The following is a 26,093-nucleotide window of genomic DNA, read 5'->3' on the forward strand; positions in this document are numbered from 1 at the left end:
TCTGTTTGTGAAGATTCTCTTCAGACCAGCATCAATGAGAGGCAGTAAATTTTTGTGGGACATCTGAGTGGGGAGGCCTTTTTGAATGTAGAGAAGGGTGCCAATGGAATTCTTGATTTAGAAGACAGGCTTTCGGTTGAGCCCACAAAGAAGCTGAGAGATGGTCTCGGAAGAAGAAGTGCTGATTTTGAGGTGACGGAGAGGGTAGATATTGGGGTCATTGGAGGTTGTGGAAATGGAAAATTTGGAAACATGTTTGGAGGTGGTTGTCAATGGGGTGGAAGTGGATTGGGTTGTACAAGAATGTGTGCTAATCATCTCCAGGAAAGGTAACAGGATTATTCAAGACTTATCAATTAAAGGAGGAGAAGATAAGGACAAAGTTATAGAGGGAGAGAGTAAGTTGACAGGGGTTAAAACGGAGAGAAGAGATTCAAATAAGTCAGTTGCACAGGTTTATAATAGAAAGAAATAAAGGACATTACCACCAGGAGGAAAAAAACAAATTGAAGATATAGGATGGAGGATGATTTTTTTTAAGGGCAGTAAAAAGTATTGATCAGGATGAAGATGTAATGATTAATGAAATTCATGTTTTCAAAAAAAAAAAAAAGAATGAATTTAGAAGTGGTGGTGAATACTGAAGTTGAAATTAGTAAAATTATGGGTTTATTCTTTTTGGGAGGGGAGGAGTTTGAAATAATGACTTTTAGAGAGTTGGAAAAAGAGAATTTGGTAATGGTGTCCCTGGAAATAATTTTGTGATTGAGGGTGAAAAAATTCTCAAAAATCAATTGCTTTTGTTAAAAAGGCTAGCTGGCCGGGCAAGGGGGTGAAGATGAAGTTGCATCAGTTGAGAAGAGGGCTGTCAAATTTGAAGCTAGAGACAAGGATAAAAACGTGGTAGAGCCCAGTTCTTGAGTGCTGGGATGATGCATTTTCCTTCTTGATGAGTCACCTTTAGGGGTGAGAAAATGGGTCAGTTCTGCCTAGAACCAAATGAACCAACCTCAAACCAACCCTACCCAATTTGTTACCAGGTAGAGTCCAGTTCCAAATTCTTGGAACTGACCGCTACCCAGGCTGGTACCAGGGTTTGGGGGTTTACCCTACCTGAACCGACCTAGAGAACCAGCCTTGGTTGGCCTGGATGGAACTAGCCTTGATTGGCCTTGGAACCAGACTTACCTTAAAACATCTCCCAAAATACTTTTGAGGATGTAAAGATTTGATCTCAAGCACTCATGGTTACAAAGACCATGGTCTCACTTGACCACTGAGCCACTTAAGTGAATTGATAATTTTTCTTCAATTTAACATTTGAATGTGTATAATAAGTAATATAAAACATAATATTTACAAAATTTAAACTATAATATAAGCTTGGAACTATATTATCATTATTATTGAAAAAGTTAATATTTTATGATTTTGATTTCTTTCAATCAAATATATTGATAGTAACCTCATCAATGATAAAATTTGTGATTATGTAATTATGTCACTTTTAAATAATTCTTAATGTTAAAAAACATAACATATAGTACTATATTAAACTCGACAACATAACATATAGTACTATCTACTGATTTTTAATGTAATGGAATGCTTTTTTTTTTAAAGAAAAGGTTCCTTTGTTTTTTTTTTTTTTTTTTGGTAAAGAACAGTTTCCATGAGTAGACCCTGGAACCACAAAGGCCAGAACCGATCCTGAAAAAAAAAAAACTCTGTTTCTTCACCAGGGGGATCATGTAATAACAATTCTTCTAAAATTTGATGACATCTTTTTTAGATACAGATGAAAAGGGTATTAATGAGTTGAAAATACTATTAGGCCAATCCTTAAAGATGAGATGGGAACCACTCATTGCCCTTTTATTCCCTTGCTCTGTTGTTTCCAGCAATTTGGTTTGTCTGCTTTCTCTTTTTGGCTGCAGATGGAATCCTCTAGGAGATGTGGGAAACCTATTTAAGCAAGCTTCAAGTTGGTTGGCTTGGGCAGGGCACTAGAATTTGGAGGTGGGATGGGTCAAGAATTTTCTCAATTCCAAGCAATAAGACTTGGGTCTTTCATATTCCTATGAAAGTTTCACTTCTAATGTTGTCCTTTGTGTTAGGTAAATGCCATACAAGGGACAGCCTTATCAGAAGTGGTATGATCATTGACTGAGAAGTGAATTTTTCACTTCTAATGTTGTCTTAATGCACTATAGAGTAGCCAGAACAATGTGGGTAAGCTTTACTAACCTTTTCAAGGCTGTGGGTTATTTTCCAGAGAGCCTGATGTCACTGTTGTTGTGCTGAAGTGACATGGAACATTTGGAAGAAAGTAACTCCTAGATTTTCCAAACTCAGTCCTGTGATGAAGAGGAACTACTATCGAGCATAGTAGGAACTACAATACCCTGGAACCAGGCACATAGGATTAGAGGACTACCTGTATATACCATTATACTAAATCTTTTATACATGGTTTTGTTAATAGTCAGTTCATATACTTTACCTTCTTCAAAAGAAAAATTGTTAGAGATTAATATGAAGTTACCATTTCAATCAAAAAAAAAAACAAATAATTTCTCACAGGCAACATTACTCTTCCTCAAAAATCTTCTTCTCTACAGTTGAACTTTTCACACAGGCTATGACATGTGCTAGACACAACTTCTCAGCTTGAGGAGTGTAGAGAAGCAGCAGATTGTGTATGTTGTATTAGTGTTCATCTGATGTAACATATCATCTGTATTTTATTTTGCATTCAGGTATTTGTTATTCAGTCCCTCAGAGACCTCTTTGTAATTGGAAATAATATTTGTCAGTAACATATTAGACTCTTTAGGAGTGGAGGTCAACCAATTCCTTTTAACAACGCTGTATACTGTTCTTTGGTTTTCCCTCTCACTCCTCAACTAATTGACTGAACCTAGGGTAGATATTTCTTCCTAGGTTACACTTAAGTACACAGAAAGATATTTTATTCAACGAACAGGGATCAGAAAAAGTTCTTTTACATAAAATTTCATATACTGGTACTGGGATGTAGACACTCTCTCATACTGACTCCCGGTTTGAGACTTTGAGTAGTGATTTTACCTTGGGTTCTGATGTAGTTATCCTCATTGTAAGTAACACTCTCTCCAAGCTTCTAGAAACTTCATCTTCAGTTTTCCCGGTAATCAACAGAAGTTGGCCTTTTGGTTCTGTCAACAGATCAAATTACAAATTATTAAGAGATAATCGATGCATAATATATAAATATATAAAATGTAACCCCAATCACATCACAGCCCACCCAGTATACTGCTGTATGTCCCAAATAGCATCAGCTACAAAGTTTAGAAATAAATCAAGAAAGGGTCCATGTGAAAATTTGGGTTAATTCTCCAGATACAGATTTAGGTTACGCTATTGTGACCTATGATCAGCTTTTTAATATATTTTTATTTTTCTGTTTTCCTCCTTTTATGCTCTCTAGCCTTCCTCAAATATAATCTTCTGAGGATCAAGGAAGGAAACTGCTGGCTTTATCCTTTCAAAAGTATGCTTTATGTGCGAGGCTGCAAGCTAGAGGAAGACTTATTAAACCCTTAGCAACAGTCAAATTTTTCTTCAGAATGGGCAAACAATTTACCTGGAGAAATGAAATTGCATGAAAGTGCAATCTGGATTGCTGTACTTTGCTTATCTCCAGTCAGCATCCAAAAGTTAATTCCTGCCTTCCTAAGTGTTTCAATTGTTTCTGGAACTCCATCCTTTATATATAAAAATAAAAAAATGAATAAAATTTCAGTAAAATGTTTTATTAGTAACAACATAGTATAAAAATTCAACCTTTCTGTAATATTTTTTAGACAAAAACATCACTTCTATAAAACTATGCTACATCTGTGATATTAGCAAGTATTAAATGGTCTAATAGCAACAACATTCACCTGTAGATGGTCCTCTATTGCAGTGACACCAAGTATTTCTAAGTCATGCTCTAACCTTTGGCAGACCTCAGCTAGTCTCCACTAATAAATAAATAAATAAATAGTGATTAGGCAAGGCAATAATGGTGTATGTCATTGAAAACAAGGTAGGAAGATAATGCGTCCTTTACCTCTCTATCAACCAATGTACTATTTGCTTCTTTAAACAACAAAGACCACTCTTGATATTCATCTTCCTTCAATTCACGCCAAGCCAAACATAAAGTGCGTAATCCTAATTGAGCATAATGTTCCACAGCTTCAATGAAAGTCCTTATTTGTTGTCCTGAGATTTAATCATCACATGAACACTTTAGCATTTAAAATACCATACGTGAATTTTGTCACAACAAAAAATGCAGACATAAATTGTGGATGGTAAACATCAAAGAACTTAGTAACCACTTTATACCTATGCAGCACAGATATGGATACAGAAACAGACACATACAGGAAACAGTGAATTGACTCCAGATTTACAGGATACTGGAACAAGAAGATGGAGACAAGTATAATATCAATCTTCTAGATTTCAACCTTCCCCTTTCTTAACGGTATATATCTTAAAAATAAGTTTTATTCTATGGATTTTGTGAATTAATTGCTATCCATGTTCTCATTTTCTTTTCATCAACAGCAAAAACTTCTATTAATGATAAAGAAGGGATTTAACATTATTTTAAATAGAATTAATTGCTATCCATTATTATATGCTTTGGAATTTAACAGTGGATATGGCTTTAAATAGAAAGGATTGGTGAAACAGGATTAATGTAGCCAACCCCATACAGTTGGGATAAGGCATGGATGATGATGATGTCATGATGATATTCTTTGGACTTTGCATTTTTATTGTTCTACTAATAAAAGCTGATAGTGTAATAGATGGATTAGAGCTCCTTTCCACTCTTTTAGTACTATTTTAATTTGAAAAGGGAAAAACATTGAAAACATATCCATGGCTTACAATACCTGCATCATACTGATACATGTATCCAGAACATATTCTGTCAGCACTAAGCCCCTAGCCCAATGTTTTGGGAAATCATAATTGTACAGTAAATAACAGTTGAAGGTTGAATTGAACTAAAACAAATCTTATCAAATATCAAAATATACTTGGCCCCTTGGAAAGTCAATTATCTCCCTTGATAGATGTTTTATTAAAAAGTGTGCTGTCTCCCATCCCCTTGTATAGAACATCTCATTGAAAATAAAATGCGAGATTTCCTTTGGAGAAGGTGGAAGGAAGAGAAGAAATATAACTTGGTTAGTTGGAATAAGGTGTGTAAGCCAAGACACCAAAGAGGGTTGGATGAAGAATTATGGCTAAAAATGGAGGGTGGTTTTGGAGATTTGGTGAGAATGGAGAATTATGGAGGGTGGTAGTGGCTTAATAAGGGTCTAGAAACTTGCAATGGGACCCAGGGGTATCAAACAAATCCCATGGATGTTCTGGTTTAAAGGGTATTGGGAAAGCTTACAACCTATTCTCAAAGGGTGTAAGATTCAAGTTTGGAGATGGACTTTAGGTAAAATTCTGGAGGGATGTGTGATGCGTGTGAATAAACCCTAGTTGATTCTGGGTCAAAGTAGAGAAGAAGAAAGAAGAAAGAAGAAAGAAAAGAGAAAGACGAAGGAGAGGAGAAGAGTGTTCGGCCAAACTAGAAGAGAGGATGTTCAAAAATCACTCTCCTAGCCGACCCACTTGACTTTTATTCATAAAACTTGAGTTACAAGAAAGACAATTTTGTCCCTCATAGAAGATGGGACACATAACTTAAACTTAGATACAATAGACCTTTCACTTTCAATAAGATACACCAGAATGACCAAAATACCCCTGACTCGAGCATTCTAACACTCCCCCTAAGGCTGGAGAGTATATATCATATAGTCCTAGCTTGTTACAAATGTAATCTATTCTTCCCCAAGACAATCCTTTTGTGAAGAGATCTGCCCACTGATTTCCTAAGCTCACATGAGATGTAGTTATTACCCCACCTATCACTTTCTCTCTCACAAAGTGACAATCCACCTCAATATGTTTAGTTCTTTCATGGAAGACAGGACTGGATGAGATGTGAATAGCAGCTTGGTTATCATAGTATAGTTTCATGAGTTTGTCAATTGAGAAACCCATCTCCTGTAGTAGGTTCTTCAGCCATATTAGTTCACATGTGGTATGGGTCATAGCCCTGTACTCTGCTTCCGCACTACTTCTTGCCACCACTGTTTGCTTCTTGCTCTTCCAAGTTACAAGATTGCCACCTAGGAAGGTACAATACCCTGTGGTTGACCTCCTGTCTGATATAGAGCCAGCCCAATCAACATCTGTATACCCTACTATCTCAAGAGTTGCTCCCTTTTGGTATAACAAACCACGACCTGGAGCACCCTTTAGGTACCTAACAATTCTCAGAACAGCTTCCCAGTGAGGAACCCGGGGATGTTGCATAAACTGACTCACCACACTCACAGCAAATGATATATCTGGTCGGGTAATGGTCAGGTAGTTCAACTTTCCCACCAACCTTCTGTATCTTCCAGGATCATTAAACTCTTCACCTACATCCACACTTAACATGGCATTGAGTTCCATAGGAGTCTCTGCTGGTTTAGCACCTAACAACCCTGTTTCTTTAAGTAGATCAAGAACATATTTCCTCTGACATAGGTTGATCCCCTGTTTTGACCTCGCAACTTCTATTCCTAAGAAATACTTTAGCTTCCCCAGATCTTTCGTATTGAAGTGGTCCTGTAAGAATTTTTTCAGCCTGTCAATTCCATTGCTGTCACTTCCAGTTATGACAATATCATCCACATACACAACTAGCAAGATTTTTCCATCTTTTGAGTTATAGCTGAACACAGACTGATCAACCTGACATTGTTTCATCCCAAAGGCCTTCACCACTTCACTGAACCTGCCGAACCATGCACGAGGAGATTGTTTCAGTCCATAGATTGCCTTTTAGAGCCTGCACACCTTACCAGCCTCCCCCTGAGCAACAAACCCTGGTGGTTGCTCCATATACACCTCCTCAACAAGATCACCATCTAGGAAGGCATTTTTTATGTCAACTTGTAGGAGAGGCCAATCACACATAGTAGCCAATGAGATCAACACCTGAACTGAACCAATTTTAGCCACAGGAGAGAATGTCTCCATATAGTCTACACCATATAACTGAGAATAGCTCTTGGCCACTAACCATGCCTTCAATCGTTCCACACTACCATCAGGGAGATGCTTCACTGTATAGACCCATTTACACCCAACGGTGTGCTTACCAGGAGGAAGGGTGGTGAGTTCCCACGTATGATTATGTTGTAGAGCAGAGAGTTCTTTTTCCATGGCTTGCCGCCACCCTGGGGAGGTAAGGGCTTCCTGTACAGTCTTGGGAATGGGAATCGATGAGAGTAATGATATAAACTTGCAATGAGAAGCAGAAAGGTGAGCAGTGGAAACATAGTCTGAAATGGGATGAGAAGTACAAGTACGTTTACCTTTCCGCAAAGCAATAGGGAGATGAAGATCTGAGGGAGGAGCAGTAGCAGGATTTGTCGACAGGTACTGAAGTGGAGGAGCCGAAGCACTTCTGCGAGTATACACTTGAGTAATTGGCGGCCTCTCTGTAGTAACAGGCATATGATGTGCATCTGTAGAAGGAATGGGAGCTACGGGAAGGGGGTCCACAACCGGAACAGGAAGAGGAACCACAGAGGGAGAAGAAGAGACCCCGACATCTGAGAAAAAAGGAACTGATTCAAAGAAGGTGACATCAGGGCACACAAATGATTTATGAAACTTGGGGTTATAACACTTGTACCCTTTCTGAGTCCTTGAGTAGCCAAGAAAAATACACTTCATAGCTCGAACATCTAGCTTGTCTACTCCAGGCCCCAAGTGTTGAACAAAACAAACACAGCCAAAACACAGCCAAAGACTCTTGGGGTGAGAGGAAAGGGAGACAAAGTGGGGAACAACACGGAGAAAGGGGATTGACTTCCAAGGATTGACATGGGCATCCGATTTATCAGAAAACAGGATGTAAGAACAACATCACTCCAAAAATGCTTTGGGACATGCATATTGATCATCAAGGACCGAGCAGTTTCAAGAAGATGTCTATTTTTCTGTTCAACTACACCGTTTTATTGCGGGGTGTAGGCACAAGAAGTTTGATGAATTATTCCATGATGTTCTAGGTATTGCTGAAATGGTGAGGAAATGTATTCTTTGGCATTATCGAAGCGAAGTATTTTCACATGAACACCAAATTGAGTGCGTATTTCAGCATGAAATTTCTTAAAAATAGAGAACAATTCACCACGGTCTTTCATAAGATAGATCCATGTCATCATTGAAAAATCATCAACAAAGATTACAAAATACTTAAACCCATTGTATGACACCACTTTAACTGGACCCCATACATCAGAATGAACTAAAGCAAAAGGACTTGAGACACGACTATCAATTCTTGGACTAAATGAGACTCGATGATGTTTTCCCAATTGACATGATTCACAATCTAATGATGAAAGATGATTCAAGAAAGGGACTAGCAGCTTCAAAGCCTTGAGAGAGGGATGACCAAGTCTGCAGTGCCATTGGAGAGGAGTAAGAGACGAGTGAAGAGCCACTGGGGGGCCACCACCATCAAGGTAATACAAACCACCTGCTTCATGCCCTCCACCAATCTTCGTCCCCGTCTTGGGATCCTAAAACACACAAGAAGAAGGATAGAAGGTTACAGAACAATTAAGAGACTTGGTTAATCTGCTAACAGACATAAGGTTAAAAGGGAACTTAGGAACATATAAAACAGATGTTTAAGAAAATGAGGAGAGATCAACATCACCAACACCACAAATAGGATATGTAGAACCATTAGCAAGTGTAACTGTCTGAGATGTGGAGGTGCGAGAAAATGAAGAAAATACATCAAGAGTCCCAGACATATGGTCCGAGGCTCCAAAATCAATGATCCAGGGTGAGGCTTTGGAAGCTAAACAAGTCATACCTGAATGGGCAAGTGTAGCTGTGTTCTGCTGAGATGTTTGAAGGAACTGCTCATATATTGCCCGTGGTACACTCACAATTTCCTGCCCGGAAACACAAGTGGGTGTGGAGGGGGTTGGGGCAGTTTGCTAGCTTTCAGTAATTGTGTTACTACTCTTAGATGTAACATGGTTAGCCCAAGTGTTGGGTGGACCACGCAAATCATAGCAGAAATTAACTGTGTGCCCCTCTAAGCCACAATGTGTACATTTTCTCTGAGCATTACCCCTTCCTTTAGTCACTACCAAACCAGATCTATCAGAGAAGGAAGAATGTTCCACCAGCTCAATGGCTGTCCTCTTAAGACGAGCAAAAACTTCTTCAAGTGAGGAGAGAGCTGATCCCCCCAATATCTGTGCTCTGATAGGCTCATACTCAGCCTTCAAGCCCACAAGAAACCTAGTCACATCAAGCTGTTCACGTTGCTGTTGTTGGATCTAGACATCTGATGTTAGAGGGCGATACACATTTAGCTCATTGCGGATGTTCCTCAAACTTGCATAATACTCTTCTAAGCTTTGACTTCCTTGCTTCAAATTGAAGTACTCTTGGTATAACTGATATACCCTAGTTGTGTTGTTTTGTCCAGAGTACAACTTTCTAGCATGATCCCAGATCTCTTTGGCTGTATCTAGGAACATGAAGTTCACACTAATCTTTGGTTCCATGATGTTCCAAAGCCATGTCATTATCTGTGCATCATCTTGTTCCCAATCACTAAACCCAAGAGAATTGGAGGAAGGTTTCTCCTCTCTCACATGTTTTACTTTCCTCTTGGCCTTCAAGAACACCTCCACAGATTTTGCCCATGGTACATAGTTCTCACCATTCAACTTGATGGATGTCATTTGAACACTTAGATAATCTGAAGAGAGCATGATGCCTGTTTTGTTGTCATTCCCAACTACAGTTGAAGCCATCTCAATTATTTCACCTTTGAATATACACCACAATCTCACACTCGTCACAAGACTTATCTCACTTATGATACCACCAACCCACTTTCTTCAACTGCACATTACACACTACACTCTAAAGCTGAAATCATTCAGTCAACACATCAAACACTTGGACTGCACACTGCAGGACCATTTACCATCAACACACCACTACTGAAATTACTCAGTCATTTCATCGAATACTTGTTCTTCATACTGCAGAACTGATTACACACAAGGTCCAGGGGTTCACTTTTAAGTATTTAGAATCATAGATATGTCAGCCACCACAATACAATCAACACCACACCACTGCTGTCGTGGACATCAGCAGTCTACTACTCTTCTTTCAGCACACATGCGAGCAAGAAAACAAAAAAAAAAAAAAAAACATGACTGATATGTGTATCAGTTTCACCCAGCACCATAACAACTAACTTTTGAAGCACAAAAAAAAAAAAAAAAAAATCAGCATTCACAGTCCATTTCTGAACACACGACAGCAGTGTCCATACCTGTATACGTCCAGCCCTTTTCGTACACTGAATAGAGGGTCTAATATACCACTTCAACAACCACCACAACACTGGCCAGAGGCATTCTCACCTCCACGCCCTCAAAACGACAACTCCTTTTCAGCTTTTTATCGAGTCTTCAATCAGGTCAGCTGTAGGATGATGAAACCTACTGTGAAGTTGGCAGCGAACCCAGGAAGAAGACAGCAACAAGAAAAACACGAGACCTTAATGCTCTGATACCATGTGAATAAACCCTAGTTGATTCTAGGTCAAAGTAGAGAAGAACAAAGAAGAAAGAAAAGAGAAAGAAGAAGGAGAGGAGAAGAGTGTTCGGGCAGACTAGAAGAGAGGATGTTCAAAAATCACTCTCCTAGTCGACCCACTTGACTTTTATTCATAAAACTTGAGTTACAAGAAAGACAATTTTGTCCCTCATAGAAGATGGGACACATAACTTAAACTCAGATACAATAGACCTTTCACTTTCAATAAGATACACCATAATGATCAAAATACCCCTGACTCAAGCATTCTAACAATGCGAAATTAGGTCACTGATAGATAGATTTCCTGTTCTTTTCAAGCTGGATACTGATAAAGAAGCTCAAGTGGAAGATTGTATGCAGATGCTGAAGGAAAATGTGGTTTGGGTCCCTCAATTTAGAAGAAATTTCAATGATTGGGAAGTAGATTGCATGGTTGAAATGCTACAAAAACTATATAGCACTCAAGTGGACATAGGAGAACTGATAGAGAACTTGGGAATGGGAGAAATCTGAAAATTTTACAGTCCAATCATTTTGCAAAACTATCACCAAGTCTGAGGACCAGTCAATCCTTGCCCAGATCATTAGGTGCAAGAGTGTTCCTACAAAGGTAACCTTTTCTTGCATGGACCACCTATTTGAACAACGTTTTAACAATGTACAATCTGCTAAGGAAGGGTATGATGCTGGATGATGCAAATTGTGTTCCCTGTGATGAGCATCTAAAATCAGTAAACCATTTATTGCTGCATTGCAAATTTTCATTCAAGATTTGGTCTAAAATCTGAAATCTGTTTGAGGTGAAAAGTTGCTGCCCAGAATCAGTGGTTGAGTTTGTATTACGCTGGTAGGTTAGTAGTTTAACTACGCAGGGAAAATTGGCTTGGAATATTACTCCTGCAGTGGTTTTTTGGTGCATTTTGCGAGAGAGAAATACAAATATTTTTCAAGAACAAAAGTAGTTCTATAGACTCAGTGTTTCAGAAGATTTTGGGAAAAAAGTTTTCTTGGCTCGGTACAAAACAAAATGCTTAAAGACAGAATTTCATCTCCTTTTTTTGTACATAAAAATGATTTTGTAAAGCAGGATTTGGAGGTACAGTGCCGTATGGGCAGTTTTTGTATAATCCCTGTGTAGAGTAACCTGTTGTACATTTTTAAAATAAAGTTTCTGAAAATGCAAGAAGTATAAAAGCATGCTCTTGTACAATTTGTTGCTATGTAAATGAAGCCCAAAAGGAAAATTCTTTCAATTTGTGCACCCATATTTTTCTTCTGATGTTTTTTTTTTTCCTTTTTTTTGTGGGAGATCTATGAGACCATAACTTCCCTTAATTCTCTTGTAAATGTTTGTACTTCCTTAATTATGCACTTCTTAGCTAGAGAGTGTGCACTTACCTCTGCAGTGGCTTCCATTGTCATTTCATAATTGGTTGGACTTGGCATCACCTCTTGCATAAGCTCTACCCAAACTGCAACAATTTACTTAACACTATCTTCTACCATGTTTACCAACACCTATGGAGCACCCTCTCATTGCACCTTGATTTTGATCCATCTCTTGGTTAATCTCTACTCTAGTGAGTTGTACACACCCATGTATCCACCACACAAGTCACCTATTTCCTGAGCCATTGTTTCACTCTGGAGATGCAATGGTAAACCAAATATAAAAATCCAGGTTTCCCATAGGGGTGATGGTATTCTATTCCAACACCAAATATCCAGGGACCACCAATCCAAGTTTAACAACAAACCACTCAGTCATCTATTCCCTGTTTAGGATTTGGATCATCTCCTCTGCTAATGGGAGGATGAATAACATTCTCTAGCCTTGGAAGTGGCATACCCTCAAACCAAAAGGCACCCCCAGTCGCCTACCAACTCCGCACCTCTTGCACCGATATGCCATCTCTGTCAAAATAATACACCGGAATTATTTAAAGAACAATTTGCACTTTACTTTCTTCTCCCTATCAGCTCCAAATAAAAGTGCTTCTGCCCAGACTTCACATACAACTACCTTCTGTTGGTTATGTCACAAATGAAACCACTGTGCTGAAGCATCCACAACCCTCGTTTCTTCCCATCCCATCCCCCAACTTTGCACCTCCACCAATATACCTTCTCTACATAGTTCAAAGTATTGATACACCTCTGTGTATCGACAAAGGTGTATCAGTACTTTGAACAATACTCCCCCTATCTTTTTAGTTGTTTTGAAGTTTCAGTTTTAAACATACTTATATATTTAAAAAAAAATGGGCTCCCAAAAACACCTTCAACAGGTCATAGGTGTATTGGGTGTTAGAGTCAAGTCAAAAAGACAAAGATAGAAGAGAGAAAAGAACAAACAGTTTGGTGGGTGTGTCACCTTATGACTATCGACACCCTAAAAGAGATATTTATATTAAAGAAAGTAAAAGGACAAATCTGCCCTTAGCATACAAAAGAAAGAGTACAGAAAATAGATGTGCAACAAAAGAAGTAAAAGTACAAAAATAGTCTGCGGCTAGATCTTCTCATCGTCTCTACACTCCCCCTCAAACTTGAAGGGATAGGAAATCCATCACATGGACGCCCAAGATTGCGGAATAAAGGGGGCGAATTTCAAAATTTTTTCTTTCCCTTCAACTGGGAATCGAATTCCCTATTTAGAAAATCATATTTTCAAGGATCATTCTTGAACCATAAACTGAACCAGATCTGAACCAAAAAGGAGGAGAGAGAGATAATACCTGATACAGAGAAACAATATCTCTCAATGGAGGTGTTCACGCCCAAGGTAGGATCCAAAATCTGCTCCCACTGAAGATGGCGCAGTGCAGGGTGGAGCAGAATCAGCAGTGTCCTTCCTAAGAACCTGATTCTTCCCAAGAATCACCTGGACGGCTTGTGAATACAACTCCTACCAATCTTTTCTCCAAAAGATTGGAATCAAGATCCAATCTTGATTTCTCCCAAGAATGGAGATCGAACTGATGTAGGCGGCGGTTGCAGGAAGGAGGCGGCTAAAGAGAATTTGCAGGGTGCAGAATTCTCTCTTCTATGATCTCAGCTCTGAAGACAAGACTTGAGTCTGTTGAATGTTGTGTCTAAAGGCTGCCGCCCCTTCTTCCTTTTATAGACTTAAAGGGATAAGCTCCTAATCCCATTAGGAGTTGCTAACCCAAATCATATCTGGATTAGAAGTCCCTTTAAGATAAGGGATAATCCTTATCTTATCTACAGATTAGATCAGCCAGTTCCTAATCTAATTAGAAAGTTTCCAAATCTAAATCTCATTTACATCTTGGACTCTCTGAGTGGATAGGGTGTGGGCCCAATCCTATCGGCTGATCTTATTTCAGAATTCGCCCCCTTAAAGACAAATCAAATTAGCCCAGTTCGAAATGGGCTTAAGGCCCATTTAGGGTTATGTATTCATTAAGCCTTCCAAACTGCTGCCTAGTTGGGCTTCCTTGTATGGCGTGGGACCCAAACATTGATCTACACATCAGCCACATGGCTCCAGCCCAGCCTTTGTTACAAGGCCTGGCCGTGGACAGTGCACCCCCTGAAACCCATCAGATGGGCTCTATGGGCCCAACACTTACCCTAAGTGGTCCCTGGGCCAAGCCACCTTGTAACACCCAGGGACTGTGGGCAGATGCAAGATTAGCCCATCAGGTATTATCCTCAATGGTCTTACACTCAACCTCTCAGCCCATAATGATCATACACTGCCCGACAAGAGAGGACCTCTCCCTCGACTGCAAGGAACAGTGTTGCACTCTCTCAAATATGGATCCCGGGAATTAAAACCTTTTGCAAACATTTCGAAACCATAATATATATACTTTTATATCTCATATAAAATATATTTTGCAAAACAAATCTCAACGATTGAAATCGGCTGCCGGCAGTCTTGGTTTCCATTAGTGAGAGTGCATCCCCGATCATTACCTTTGTCCGACAAAGGGGTTGATCCTGTCACTATGATCACCCACTCAGATGAATTCTTAGATTGTCCCAACATACCCAGGTTTTGATCCCCGCTAAGGATCTCACTGATTGGTACATCAAAGACAGCCCAATCTGACACCTAGTGCAGTATCATAATCGAGTCTAGGGGTCGGGTGTAACTTTCCAGTTTTGCCCATCAATCTCCAAGGTCCAGGGCAATACTGGAAACCTGGTCCACTTCAAAGATTCAATTAATCCCACACTGTATGTGCCTAGGGTCTCACCCTGGCAGTTGAGACAATCCACCCCAACCTACTTGGTGGCACCATAGTGTCAGCCTTGTCAGGATAGGTCTCCCCAGACCGACCCACTGGCTGTGAACATTCTAAACTAACACGAGTCTCATTAAGTGTCCAGTTTAAGGGTATTACACAGAAACATACCAAGGGAACATGAATCAAATATGCACTTTTATTCATTTACAATAAATTCATAAAGTACATCATTTTGACTGAAGCTAAGGGCATACAAAACTGTCTAAAAGAGATATTTATATTAAAGAAAGTAAAAGGACAAATCTGCCCTTAGCATACAAAAGAAAGAGTACAGAAAATAGATGTGCAACAAAAGAAGTAAAAGTACAAAAAAAGCCTGCGACTAGATCTTCTCACCGTCTCTACACTCCCCCTCAAACTGATGCCTAGGAATAAGCATCAGTTTGTCCATGAGAAAAAGATGTCGAGCCCGAGTCATTGCTTATGTCAATAGGTCTGCCAATTGGAGCCCGGAGGAGACATGAGGAAGAGATAAAACACCCTCAAGAAGGAGATTGCGGATGAAGTGGCAATCAACTTCTATGTGTTCAATGCGCTCATGGAAGATAGGGTTGGAGGCAATTTTGATTGCACTGACATTATTTGCATATAGAGGAACAAACGGTGATGGTTCATTAAGTATTTCAAGTAGAATAGCCCAAAGCCATATGATTTCACTACACACGGAAGACATAGCTCTGTACCCAACTTTGATGGAAGATTTGGATACAATAGGTTGTTTCTTGCACTTCCACGGGATAAGGGAGTTGCCTAAGAATACACATCGGCCGGTAGTGGACCGTTGGGTGTCAAGGCATGCAACCCAATCAGCACCCACATAAGCCTTAAGGTTAATGGGAGATGAAGAGTAGAAAAGTATCCCATGTGATAAAGTGCCCCGTACATATCTAATGATCCGATGAACTGCGGATAAATGAGGTTGTCTTGGAGAAGACAAGAATTGGCTCACTAGTTGAATTGCATATGATATATCCGGCCAAGTCATGGTGAGATAGATTAAACTCCCCACTAGTTGACGATAAAGAGTAAAATCTTCCAGAAGAGAACCATCATCTTTGCTGAGTTTCAAATTCAGTTCTAGTGGAGTATCCACAATCTTGGAGTCACTGAGATTGGCCGGTTTAACTAGATTAGACGCATATTTTTGTTGGTTAACAAAATAGACGTAAGAATTTCGGCTCACTTCAAGCCCCAAGAAATATATCAGAGGCCCCAAGTCCTTCATCTTAAAGGATTTATTGAGTAACTGTTGCAGCTCAAAAATTCCTTCTACATCATCCCCTGTAATGAGTATATCATCAACATAAAGTAAGATTGTCACTCCCTGCTTACGCCTTAAAATGAATAAAGAATAATCTGAAGAACTTTGGATAAAGCCTGCATCAGTGATAACAGATCTGAACTTCTCAAAACAGGCTCTAGGAGCTTGTTTTAATCCATAGAGTGACTTCTTCAAACAACAAACAAGTTGTGGGTCTGTACAATATCCAAGAGGGGACTTCATATAGACTATCTCCTTCAACTCCCCATGGAGGAAAGCATTCTTTATGTCCATCTGATGGATTGTCCATTGTTTGGCTGTAGATATAGCCATTAGAAGTCGTATAGTGGTCATTTTTGCTATTGGAGCAAATGTCTCATCATAGTCTATCCCATATTCCTCGTTATAGCCTTATGCAACCAACCTAACCTTATATCTATCTAGGCTACCATCAGATTTTAGTTTCACAGAGTAGACCCATTGACTCCCTATGAGAGATGTCTTAGGTGGAGATTTGACCAAGTCCCAGGTGTCATTCTCAAGAAGGACTCGGATCTCAGAATCCATGGCATCTTTCTAGTGTGGTTCTACTATAGCCTGTTGGTAAGATCTGGGAATGTCTGTGGTAGATAAAATAGTAGAAGAACTATGGTTCAGTGAAAAGCCATAGCGGTTAGGTGGGCGAGAAATGCTAGAAGAACGACGTAAAGTGGGTACAATGGGTTCAACTGGAGGATCAAGTGCACTTATTGGGGCAATTGGAGTGATTGGATCAGCAGTTGGTGGTGGAGCAAAGGGGAGCATTGAGACTGAAGAAGATCGTTGCTTCTTTAAGTAGGTCTAAAGTTGTTACGAATGTGATATTGGTATGCTTGAGGTACCTACAAAGTCAAAACTGTGCAACAAGGAATTGGAAGGAACTGGAAATTTTACAATATGTTAAAAAAAAACACTCTCAAGGAAAACTACATTACGAGAGATTCGAATATGACAGACTGAAGGATCATACCAAAGGAATCCTTTATGTTTAGAACTGTAGCCCATAAAGGCACACAAAGCCACTTGTGTAGCTTTGTGTGTTCATAAGGTGGAAGGTGAACAAAACAAGCACAACTAGAAACCCTGAGCATAGATAGATCTAGAGGTTTGTGGAAGAGAAATTGAAAAGGGAAAGAATTATTTAAAACAGATGAAGGAAGATGATTTATGAGATATACAACAGTGCTGGCCACCTCCACCAAAAACCAAGAGGATATATGGAAATCTTGTAAAAGTGTTCTGACTACACTCAAAATATGCCCATTCTTTCTTCTATCAAAGTGTTCTTTCATATACTTCATGCAACAGTCTGACGAATCCTTTCCCATGTGTACTAACTCGTACTCCATCCAGAGGTTAATAAACCTTGCATAGTATTCCTAGACTTTCCTTTCTCCATGATAATATGAGAAGATGTCAACCTCTATCTGGTACTGCCTAGAGGTGTTCGATTGCTGATAAACTTTCTCAAGGTACTTGTACATCTCATAGGCAGTCCTGTACCCTCTCATAGGAATTGCAATGTCGGTTTCAACTGATCCTAAGATCCATGATGCAATTTTTGCATTGTCGATCTTCTACTAATTAAGACCCTTAATATCTGAATCATCAGGTTTAGCTACATAACCATCCAAATATCCCCAAAGATTCATGGCTTCAACATGGAATTGAAAGTTAAACTTCCATAAAGCATAGTTCGTGCCATTGAATTTAATAGGAAGAACCCCCATCCTTTCTGATGCCATTGAAGGGCAAAAGACAGCAATGCACACTTCTAGGAAATCAATAAAATTCAGTCAAGGTCCAAAAAAGGTAACTGTAGTGTTCTGCTGAACTGAAAAGTGGATTGAAACAAAATCAAAATGATGCAAACCAAACCAAAAGGATTCAGTAGATCTGCTCTGGGCGACACCAAATCTAAGATTTCAGGCTGATCCGGTGTCTCTACAAGGAGATCCAAGAAGGACAAATCTGATGGCGCAACAGTCTAGAGAAATGATCTGTAAAGTTCAGATCTGAAGCATCTCTAGGGAGAAGATTCAAAGACACTCAAGAGCCTCCCAAATACTGTTAAAGAGTTCTTGAGACAGCAGCAACAGAGATGATTGAAAAGATACTAATATAATATATGCAGATCAGATCATGACCTGCTCTAATACCATGTTAGAGTCAAGTGGAAAAGACAGAGATAGAAGAGAGAAAAGAACAAACAGTTTGGTGGGTGTGTCACCTTATGACTGTAGACACCCTAAAAGAGATATTTATATTAAAGAAAGTAAAAGGACAAATCTGCCCTTAGTGTACAAAAGAAAGAGTACAGAAAATAGATGTACAACAAAAGAAGTAAAAGTACAAAAATAGCCCTATGGCTAGATCTTCTCACTATCTCTACATTGGGAACCAAAATATACGATACAATACGCCTGATACGATGCGTACCGTATTGAAAATTTGATACTTGCTTCTCTGTCAAAAGTAACCCACTAGACATTCTTGTGATTTTTTTTTCATAAAACTAATAAAACATATTCTATCTCTCAAAAAAGTGTTTAGTTTAATGAAAACATTTCTTTGCTGAAAAAAAAGTGTTTCAGTATGCTTTAAACAACCCAAGGAAGTCCTGTTCTAGTAGGGGTTTAAAAGAGAAATGACGAAGTACAGTCAATTGTTAGCATGAAATAAATAGATCGTATGATTTATAATCAAATTCTAAGATTCAAACAATAGTAATAGGGTTTTCTTTTCAGAAAACAGATTCAATTATAATATTTGAAGCAGAGTTCTTAGGATTAACAATTGAATAATGAACTATCTCATAAGATTTTGACAACATTATTCTAGCATTGTATGGTTATCCAGGTAAGACAGTTTTGCATACGTAAGCAAATTTGCAAGAAAAGCAAATAAACCAAATGAGATTGTTTGGAATATGTAAAGACTTCTTGGATATCTAACCTAATTTAATACTTTTTTGACGATAATAAAAAAAAATTACGAATAGAAAAGCAGGATACAACAGCAGGTGATGAGCAATCACCCCAAAGAAAATGACAAACTACAAAATAATCCTCTATCTCCCAGCCAAAAAAATAAAAAAACCAACCCAAACAAGGGAACCTTACCAATTGAATCAAGAATGGGAAAACCCAAATCAACAACCTTGCATCCCAAAAACCACCCAAAACCAACCTCCAGAACCCAAAAAACAACCAAAATCTTAACACCACCTTTCAGCAGAATCAGCACCCCTGCCTTCCCAACTATCTCCATACCTTTATCAGACACATCCCCTCTCCCTTCCCCAAAAAATCCAATTAACTTTCCTCATCTTTTCCCAATCCATAAAAGCTTTCCTGCACTTCTGTGTTGACCACTTCATCCAGATCCTTTTTTTCAACTGGTCTTGTTTGATCCAAAATCTATTCATCCTCACTCTCCACTACCTCTGAATCTTCACCATTCTTATCTGTTCTATCATCATCATGAAATAAATCTATTAACTATGACTGCACCCTTAGTCTGCACAAAATCTTGATCTATGACTTGTGGGGAATCTTCCAATACATAATGCTTTGATCACATGTTCCAACTAGCCAGCACTTGAACCCCTTATTTGTTTTTCAAATTCAAAGAAGTTCCACTGATGTCTCCATTTTCTTTTACCAAAGTTTATCTACTTAAACCTTCTTTCTTCCCAAATCTTTCCCTAGCTTCCCTACCACAATTTCAACACAACTTCCTTCCTCAACTAGACTCTCACCTGAAGCTGGTTCAATGAATTGCCTATCAAACACCATCTCTGACAGTTCCAATTCAAATGGGCACTGTTCAACATCTCTTGACTGTGCAGTTGTGTTTCACTCAACTTCCTTTTCAACTGAACTAATGGTCTGAACCCTTCTTGTTTTTGCACATCCTTTCCTTGTTGTTGCTGTGCTCAACTTGGTCCCCCTCCTTACCCACAACTGTAACACTATCATCTGTAACATGATGCACCAGAAGATCTGATTCAAGCGCAAGACAAGCCTTGCGGCCTTTGTCAAGCTTCTCACATGGTGTCGGCTGTAAAGCTGCTTTTTCCTTCAAATTAATTTGATCCTCACAAACCATCAAAGAATTCAAACCCTCTTATCAAACAAATTTAGTAATTACCCATTCCCACTCTTTTTCCTTTTTTTTTCTAGGCTAAGGCTATTTCCCGAATGATGTTTCTTGAAAAGCACTCTTTTCCTCCTGAACATCTTTGCCTTAATCCAAGCCAAATTGCTGTTCTACCTACTGTCCCACCTTCTTCCTTAAAAGAAGAAATTTTTTCAAGTCCTCTCCCTGAAGAGGAAACTAGATTGAAGTTTTTCTCTATCAATGCCTGGATGTATCCAACCCTCATGTGGTCATTAAGTTCACCACATGACCTCAACTTAATAGCCTTGTTACCACGTGCGGTCGAAAGAGACATTGTCCCTTTATGTTTTGATATTCTCCTTTAACTTCAGCAACATGTCACCCTCAGCCTCATTAGAAGACTCCAGAAACTCTCCGGACCTTTCTTGTTCTACATGGTGGGGGTCTGACTCTATACCCTTCAACTTCCTTGCCAGTCCAGTTTCCTTAGGAAGTTTTCAGAGATTTTGAAATGCTCCACTGGTGAGTTTCCACATGGGAAAGCAATGGCCAGGTCATCATCTTCTACCTTGAGATGCTCCTTCCGTAGTTGTAACTCCAGGGACGATAGGATCCAGACTTTGTAGCAAATTATATCGTGCAAGACCTTAATCACTCTTGGAATCTTCTCAGGTCTATCTCCCACTACAATGGTTGCAACTTACAAGCCTAAGATTGCACAACTTCAAAGTTTCCTGGCTTAATGAGATGAAACTACCACACATCTCCCCAATCATCCTCAAGACACTCTTGGTCCAAAGATTAAAAGGTAAGGAAGCTGGAAGATGTTCACCACTGGGCACCACCATGTCAAAAAGAAGGTACCCAACTCTGTTTTAACTGATAGGCTTCCTCCATTATCAGGGGTGAGTTGAAAACCACTGTTTTCTCATCTTCAAACGGCTTTAGTCTTATTTCTTTGTTCATCTCTCTTGAGAGGGCTTCTTCAAGTTCCTTCCTGCCAACAGGGACCTTTTCTTTTGTGACCACCATTGTTGTACTCCATTCCTCAAAACGATGATCAACCACTCCTTTCGCCTTGGGTTTACTTGCAACAATAATCACACCTTCTCAGCTAACTCATCTGTGAACCCAATACATCCATCTTCTTAACATCATTCTTCTTTAAATCCAAAAACCGTTGAATCATTTCTGAAAACCTAATCCAACCAGATGCCCTCCACCCCTCTGTAATGCAGATCCATCTAGGCTTGAGTCATGTTCTTCTTCAGCACTATCAGATAGGTTCCCCTACATACATATGCATGCATCATACAAAAATACATACATATGTATGTATGCTTTAATAGTTTTAGAGCAAATATGTTTCAGTGTAATACAAGTATGGGTACTCCTAAAGCACCATAGCTTTATCCCCATGTATAGTTAACTTAAATGGCCAAACCTAAGTCTAAGAAAATTTAAGAAGTGAGAACATTTTCTAAAAGCTAAAAAGAAGTGAAGAAATTGAATTAACCCAAATCCAGACCAACCCAAAGTCATTGGATTGGTTAGGCTATGCTTGGGTATTGAACAACTCAGGTTGGGTTAGGGTTGACCACAACCTGATCTAATCCAGCCCGATTTTCACCCCCTAACTTTACACAAAGGGATAGAACATATATATCCAAAATGAAAAATCTAACATAATAAGATATCTTGCGACTTTATAAATGTGAAAGAAGATTAGTGCAACAAGAAAAAAATATAAGCATCAACTAGAAATAAGAATATTTGTAGAAAATTCGTGAGGCATTGAAATCTTCCATTCAAGTGACTGAAATTCATCAAAGAATAGAGTTACCAGAACATGCATATGGAAGAATTGCTTCATCAGCTCCTTTGGACAATAAAACAATTTTTCCATTCTGACAATCTTTTACCACCACTGACATTCTTTTCCTATCAGAAGTGAACTCAAGGGTATCCAATAGCTCATAATGAATGATTGAGCCATTTAAATTGATTTCTGCAAAATATTTAATCTGAAATAACTAACAACACCACAACAAATACAGATACAATCTGTACAGTATATTATAAATGTCAGGAAACAAGATATGGATCTCAAGAAGGTTAGCTAATACCAAGAATAGTTGCATTCTTGTTGAAAAAAGTCATATGCAAGTGAGATGCAGCACGAACAAGAGCATCTTCATCCTGAGATTGTGCTTTATAAGAGATAGCTCCACTTTTGCTGCAGACCATAAAAAGAGGGTCAATGGATGTAATTTCAGAAGATTCACCTCAGGTCCAAGTGCTGCAATGCAATCTCAGCTCACTTCCCAAAAACCACAATGTTGATATGAAGAAACTACAGAAAGCCTTGTAAAGTTACTAAAACTACCTTTTAGTAGGTACAACTGTATTGCATATTGCCATTACTGTAAGGAATCTGATAACATCAGGAGAGTTATTGGACACGGCATTGAGCAGCTCCACATCTACAGGTCAAAGGAAAAGGTGCAATTAGTAAGATAAAATGAAAGGTGTTGTATACATCTATAATTATATATAAGATCCTCATTACATGCAAAATCTTAAAGATATGCAGATAATTATACAAGAAGCTGGGGGGGCAGAAATCAATAATGATACATGACAGAAAGGAACAACTGCGGATGGTATAGTTGTCAAGGCAACAATTAGGTGACAAGGTATCCGTGAAGGGTTACTTCACTTAAGTTCCTAGCTGTTTTGTATGTGGCATTATGAAATATTTTATATATATATATTTTTTTTATTTTTGAGATTATAATAATAAAATAGACATTATTAAATTAAATTATTCATTTTGTTGGGTTATATACTTGTTTCTTTTTATTATTTTCTTATTTGTTAGGGTTCAATCAACACACATGTTGGTGTATGCTGTCCTGAACCCTTGAAAACTTCAAACCTGAACGAATAAGCAAGGAAGAACTTAAAATTTTGTCCAATCAATACATTCTTCTTTTTCTTCTTCTTTCGTTCTTACATTTCTTCTTTTTTCTAGGACAAAAATAGAGGCTCAGCCTCTAATTACAAGTGAAACTGTGAAAGATGGTTATTGGCTGCTATGGAACCCAGGGAATTACCTCAGGATTCATCATCCAGGCCTTATCCCAATTTCATGGGGTTGGCAGTTGGCTACATGAGTCCTGTTTCTCCATTCCATTATGTTTAAAGACACATGCATTGTTAAATTATTCTATCGAAGTCCTTTTTAGTTTACCCTTAGCCCTTTTAGCCCCTTCAACTTGCAACAGATCACTTCTTGCAGGTGCTGTTGATGGTCTTCTATGCACATGACCCCAGGATTAATGATTTTTGTTTAAAAAATCCATTGCCTATGCAACAAGGAACACCCCCAGCCCTCCAAATCGCCTAGCCTCACCTTGGTTCCATGGAGGATAGAAATAAATGCAAGATGTTACAGCAGCACAAATCTCAGAGCCCTCTAATAGTAGAACAGGTTTTTCTGTTCTTTTTTTGGTAAAAATAGGATTTTCTCATTGGTTATTATTTTTTATGCTCTTTTCAGTTGGTATAGGAAAGAGATTTTACTTACAGTGAGAAGTTGCATGGAAGAAAACTAGAGAAGCATTAAATAGTAAGGGTCCATTTGGTTAACAGTGGAATCAGAATCAAAATCCCTCAGAATCGGAATTGGAATAGTCTATTCCCATAGTCTGTTTGGTTCAGACAGGAATCAGAATGGGAATTGGAATCGGAATCAGCTGGATTCCCAAGTGAGGAGGGAATAGCCATTCCTCAAATAGGGGATTGCAACTCCACCAGGAATGGGAATGGGATTCCCATTACATCCAACCAAACAGTTGAAATCGGAATGGCCCATTCCAATTCTGATTCCAGACCCATTCCACGAACCAAATGGGCCCTAAGACACCTATATTCTAATCCCCTTAAAATGCTCTGTCCATCCATCAAAAACCAACTTTGTTTATCTGATTGAACACTTATGGAACTAAAGCTTAACCTAGTAACAAACTAACAAAACCATACAGCACATAGGAAGTTCACTAGCCTCACCATCAAAGATACTTCCCTCTCTTCTGAAGGGTGTGACTTCAACATCTGCAACTAAAGAGAATTCTCCGACAATCATATGTCATAGATAATTTCTGCCTTCTTTTGACAATAATAATATGATGGTTATGACAGTCATTTTTATTTTTCTTTCCCAATATGAATTAAACAGATCGATTTAGTGTTTATCCACAGGAAAAGAATCAATACCTGCGACTTAATCCAAAGGAAAAAGAACTAATTGGTGTTTATCCCCTCATTGGTGTGTTATGTGCAAGGATAATGGAGAATCTTGCTTTCACTTATTAATCACTTGCCTGTTTGCATCTTTTATTTGGGAATGGTTTTTCTCATTGTTCAGGAGTAGGTGGTCTCCTCTGACGAATGTGCAGATCTTGTTTGCTTCTAACTTCTTTAGGTGGTCAGTGAAAAGAGGAAGAGTGTTATGGAGATGTGTGAGGGTGGCAGTTAGCTGGACCATTTGGGAAGAAAGGAACACAAGACTGTTTTCAGGTAAGCAAAAATATAGAGAGGCTGTCAAAGAAACAATCATAGTGAGAGTGATACATTGGGTAAAATCTATGGAGATGTTTGATGCCTGCTCAACTAGTGATCTCCTGAATAGTTGGAAGGAAGTGACCAATTCCATGTGACACAAGCCCACTACAAGTCGTATTTGGTCTCCAAGTTGAATGACTATATAAAGTTAAATTTTGATGGAAGTAGTTCAGGTCATCCAGGCTCCTCTGGTATTGGAGGCGTGTTTAGAGACTGGGAAGGCAGATTGGCCTCTTTTTGGGTCCAATTGGAGGAGGTGATTCTTTAAGGGCTTAGATGTTGGCTGTCATGGAGGGACTGCAAAAGCCAAAGGATATGAATATAAGAAAGCTGGTTATAGAAGGTCTTTCCGAGCTGGTAGTGGAGTGGCTGTAGAAGGAAGGACAAGGGTTTTGGGTTTTTTAATAATGAAAAGAAAAGGTTTAAGTGGTTGACACAAAATATGGATGTGAAGTTTAATTGGGTAAAAAGAACTGCAAATGGGATCATAGTTTTCAAGGTGCCAAGATGAGGCTAGGCGACAGGGGGCGCCTTGTCGCCTAGGCAATGGATTTTTTTTTAAGTAAAAAGCACATATCCTAGGGTAGTTCCCTAGGTTCCATAACCATCTTTCTTTAATAACTATCCATAATTTTCATAAGAAAATTATAAACTTCATGTTTAAGTTTAGAAAATCAACATATTTATGAGAAGAAAAAGAAGAAAAGAAAATTCAAAAAATATAGGGGCTGAACCCCTATTTTTGTTATGGGAAAAGAAGAAAACAAAAGGTGCTTGAGGGTTCAATACAGCAGTTAGCAATGTTTGTGTTGATTAAATTCTAACAAATAAGAAAATAATAAAAAATAAATTAGTTTATGAACACAAAAAATGAATACTTTGTTTTATAATGTCTATTTTATAATTTTAATCTCAAAAAATAACAATATAAAAGTATTTTATTACACAGTATAAAAAACTGCTTGGTGACTGGACGAGGCGAGCCTCCAAGGGCGCTTTGTCGCCTA

The 26,093-nt window shown here is 38.7% G+C and overlaps 1 protein-coding gene across 3 annotated transcripts in view; it reads right to left on the reverse strand.

Annotated features, from left to right (window-relative positions):
• The window catches only part of ALA2 (aminophospholipid ATPase 2), a 92,561-nt gene that overhangs the window by 18,608 nt on the left and 47,860 nt on the right, over positions 1–26,093 (reverse strand). For 2 of the 3 annotated variants that reach the window (XM_088955151.1, XM_088955152.1), the window contains 7 exons: positions 22,847–22,943; positions 22,587–22,696; positions 22,304–22,468; positions 4,100–4,254; positions 3,930–4,010; positions 3,629–3,749; positions 3,091–3,197 (listed from right to left, as the gene is read on the reverse strand). In XM_088955151.1, the coding sequence (XP_088811277.1) occupies positions 3,091–3,197; positions 3,629–3,749; positions 3,930–4,010; positions 4,100–4,254; positions 22,304–22,468; positions 22,587–22,696; positions 22,847–22,943 (836 nt within the window). The remainder of the gene's footprint in view (positions 1–3,090; positions 3,198–3,628; positions 3,750–3,929; positions 4,011–4,099; positions 4,255–22,303; positions 22,469–22,586; positions 22,697–22,846; positions 22,944–26,093) is intronic. The other variant, XM_088955153.1, reaches the window with a different exon arrangement.

This window comes from Nelumbo lutea, chromosome 7 (genome assembly GCF_056320005.1).
Source record: "Nelumbo lutea isolate HS-2025 chromosome 7, American lotus-T2T, whole genome shotgun sequence".
Lineage (NCBI taxonomy): Eukaryota > Viridiplantae > Streptophyta > Magnoliopsida > Proteales > Nelumbonaceae > Nelumbo > Nelumbo lutea.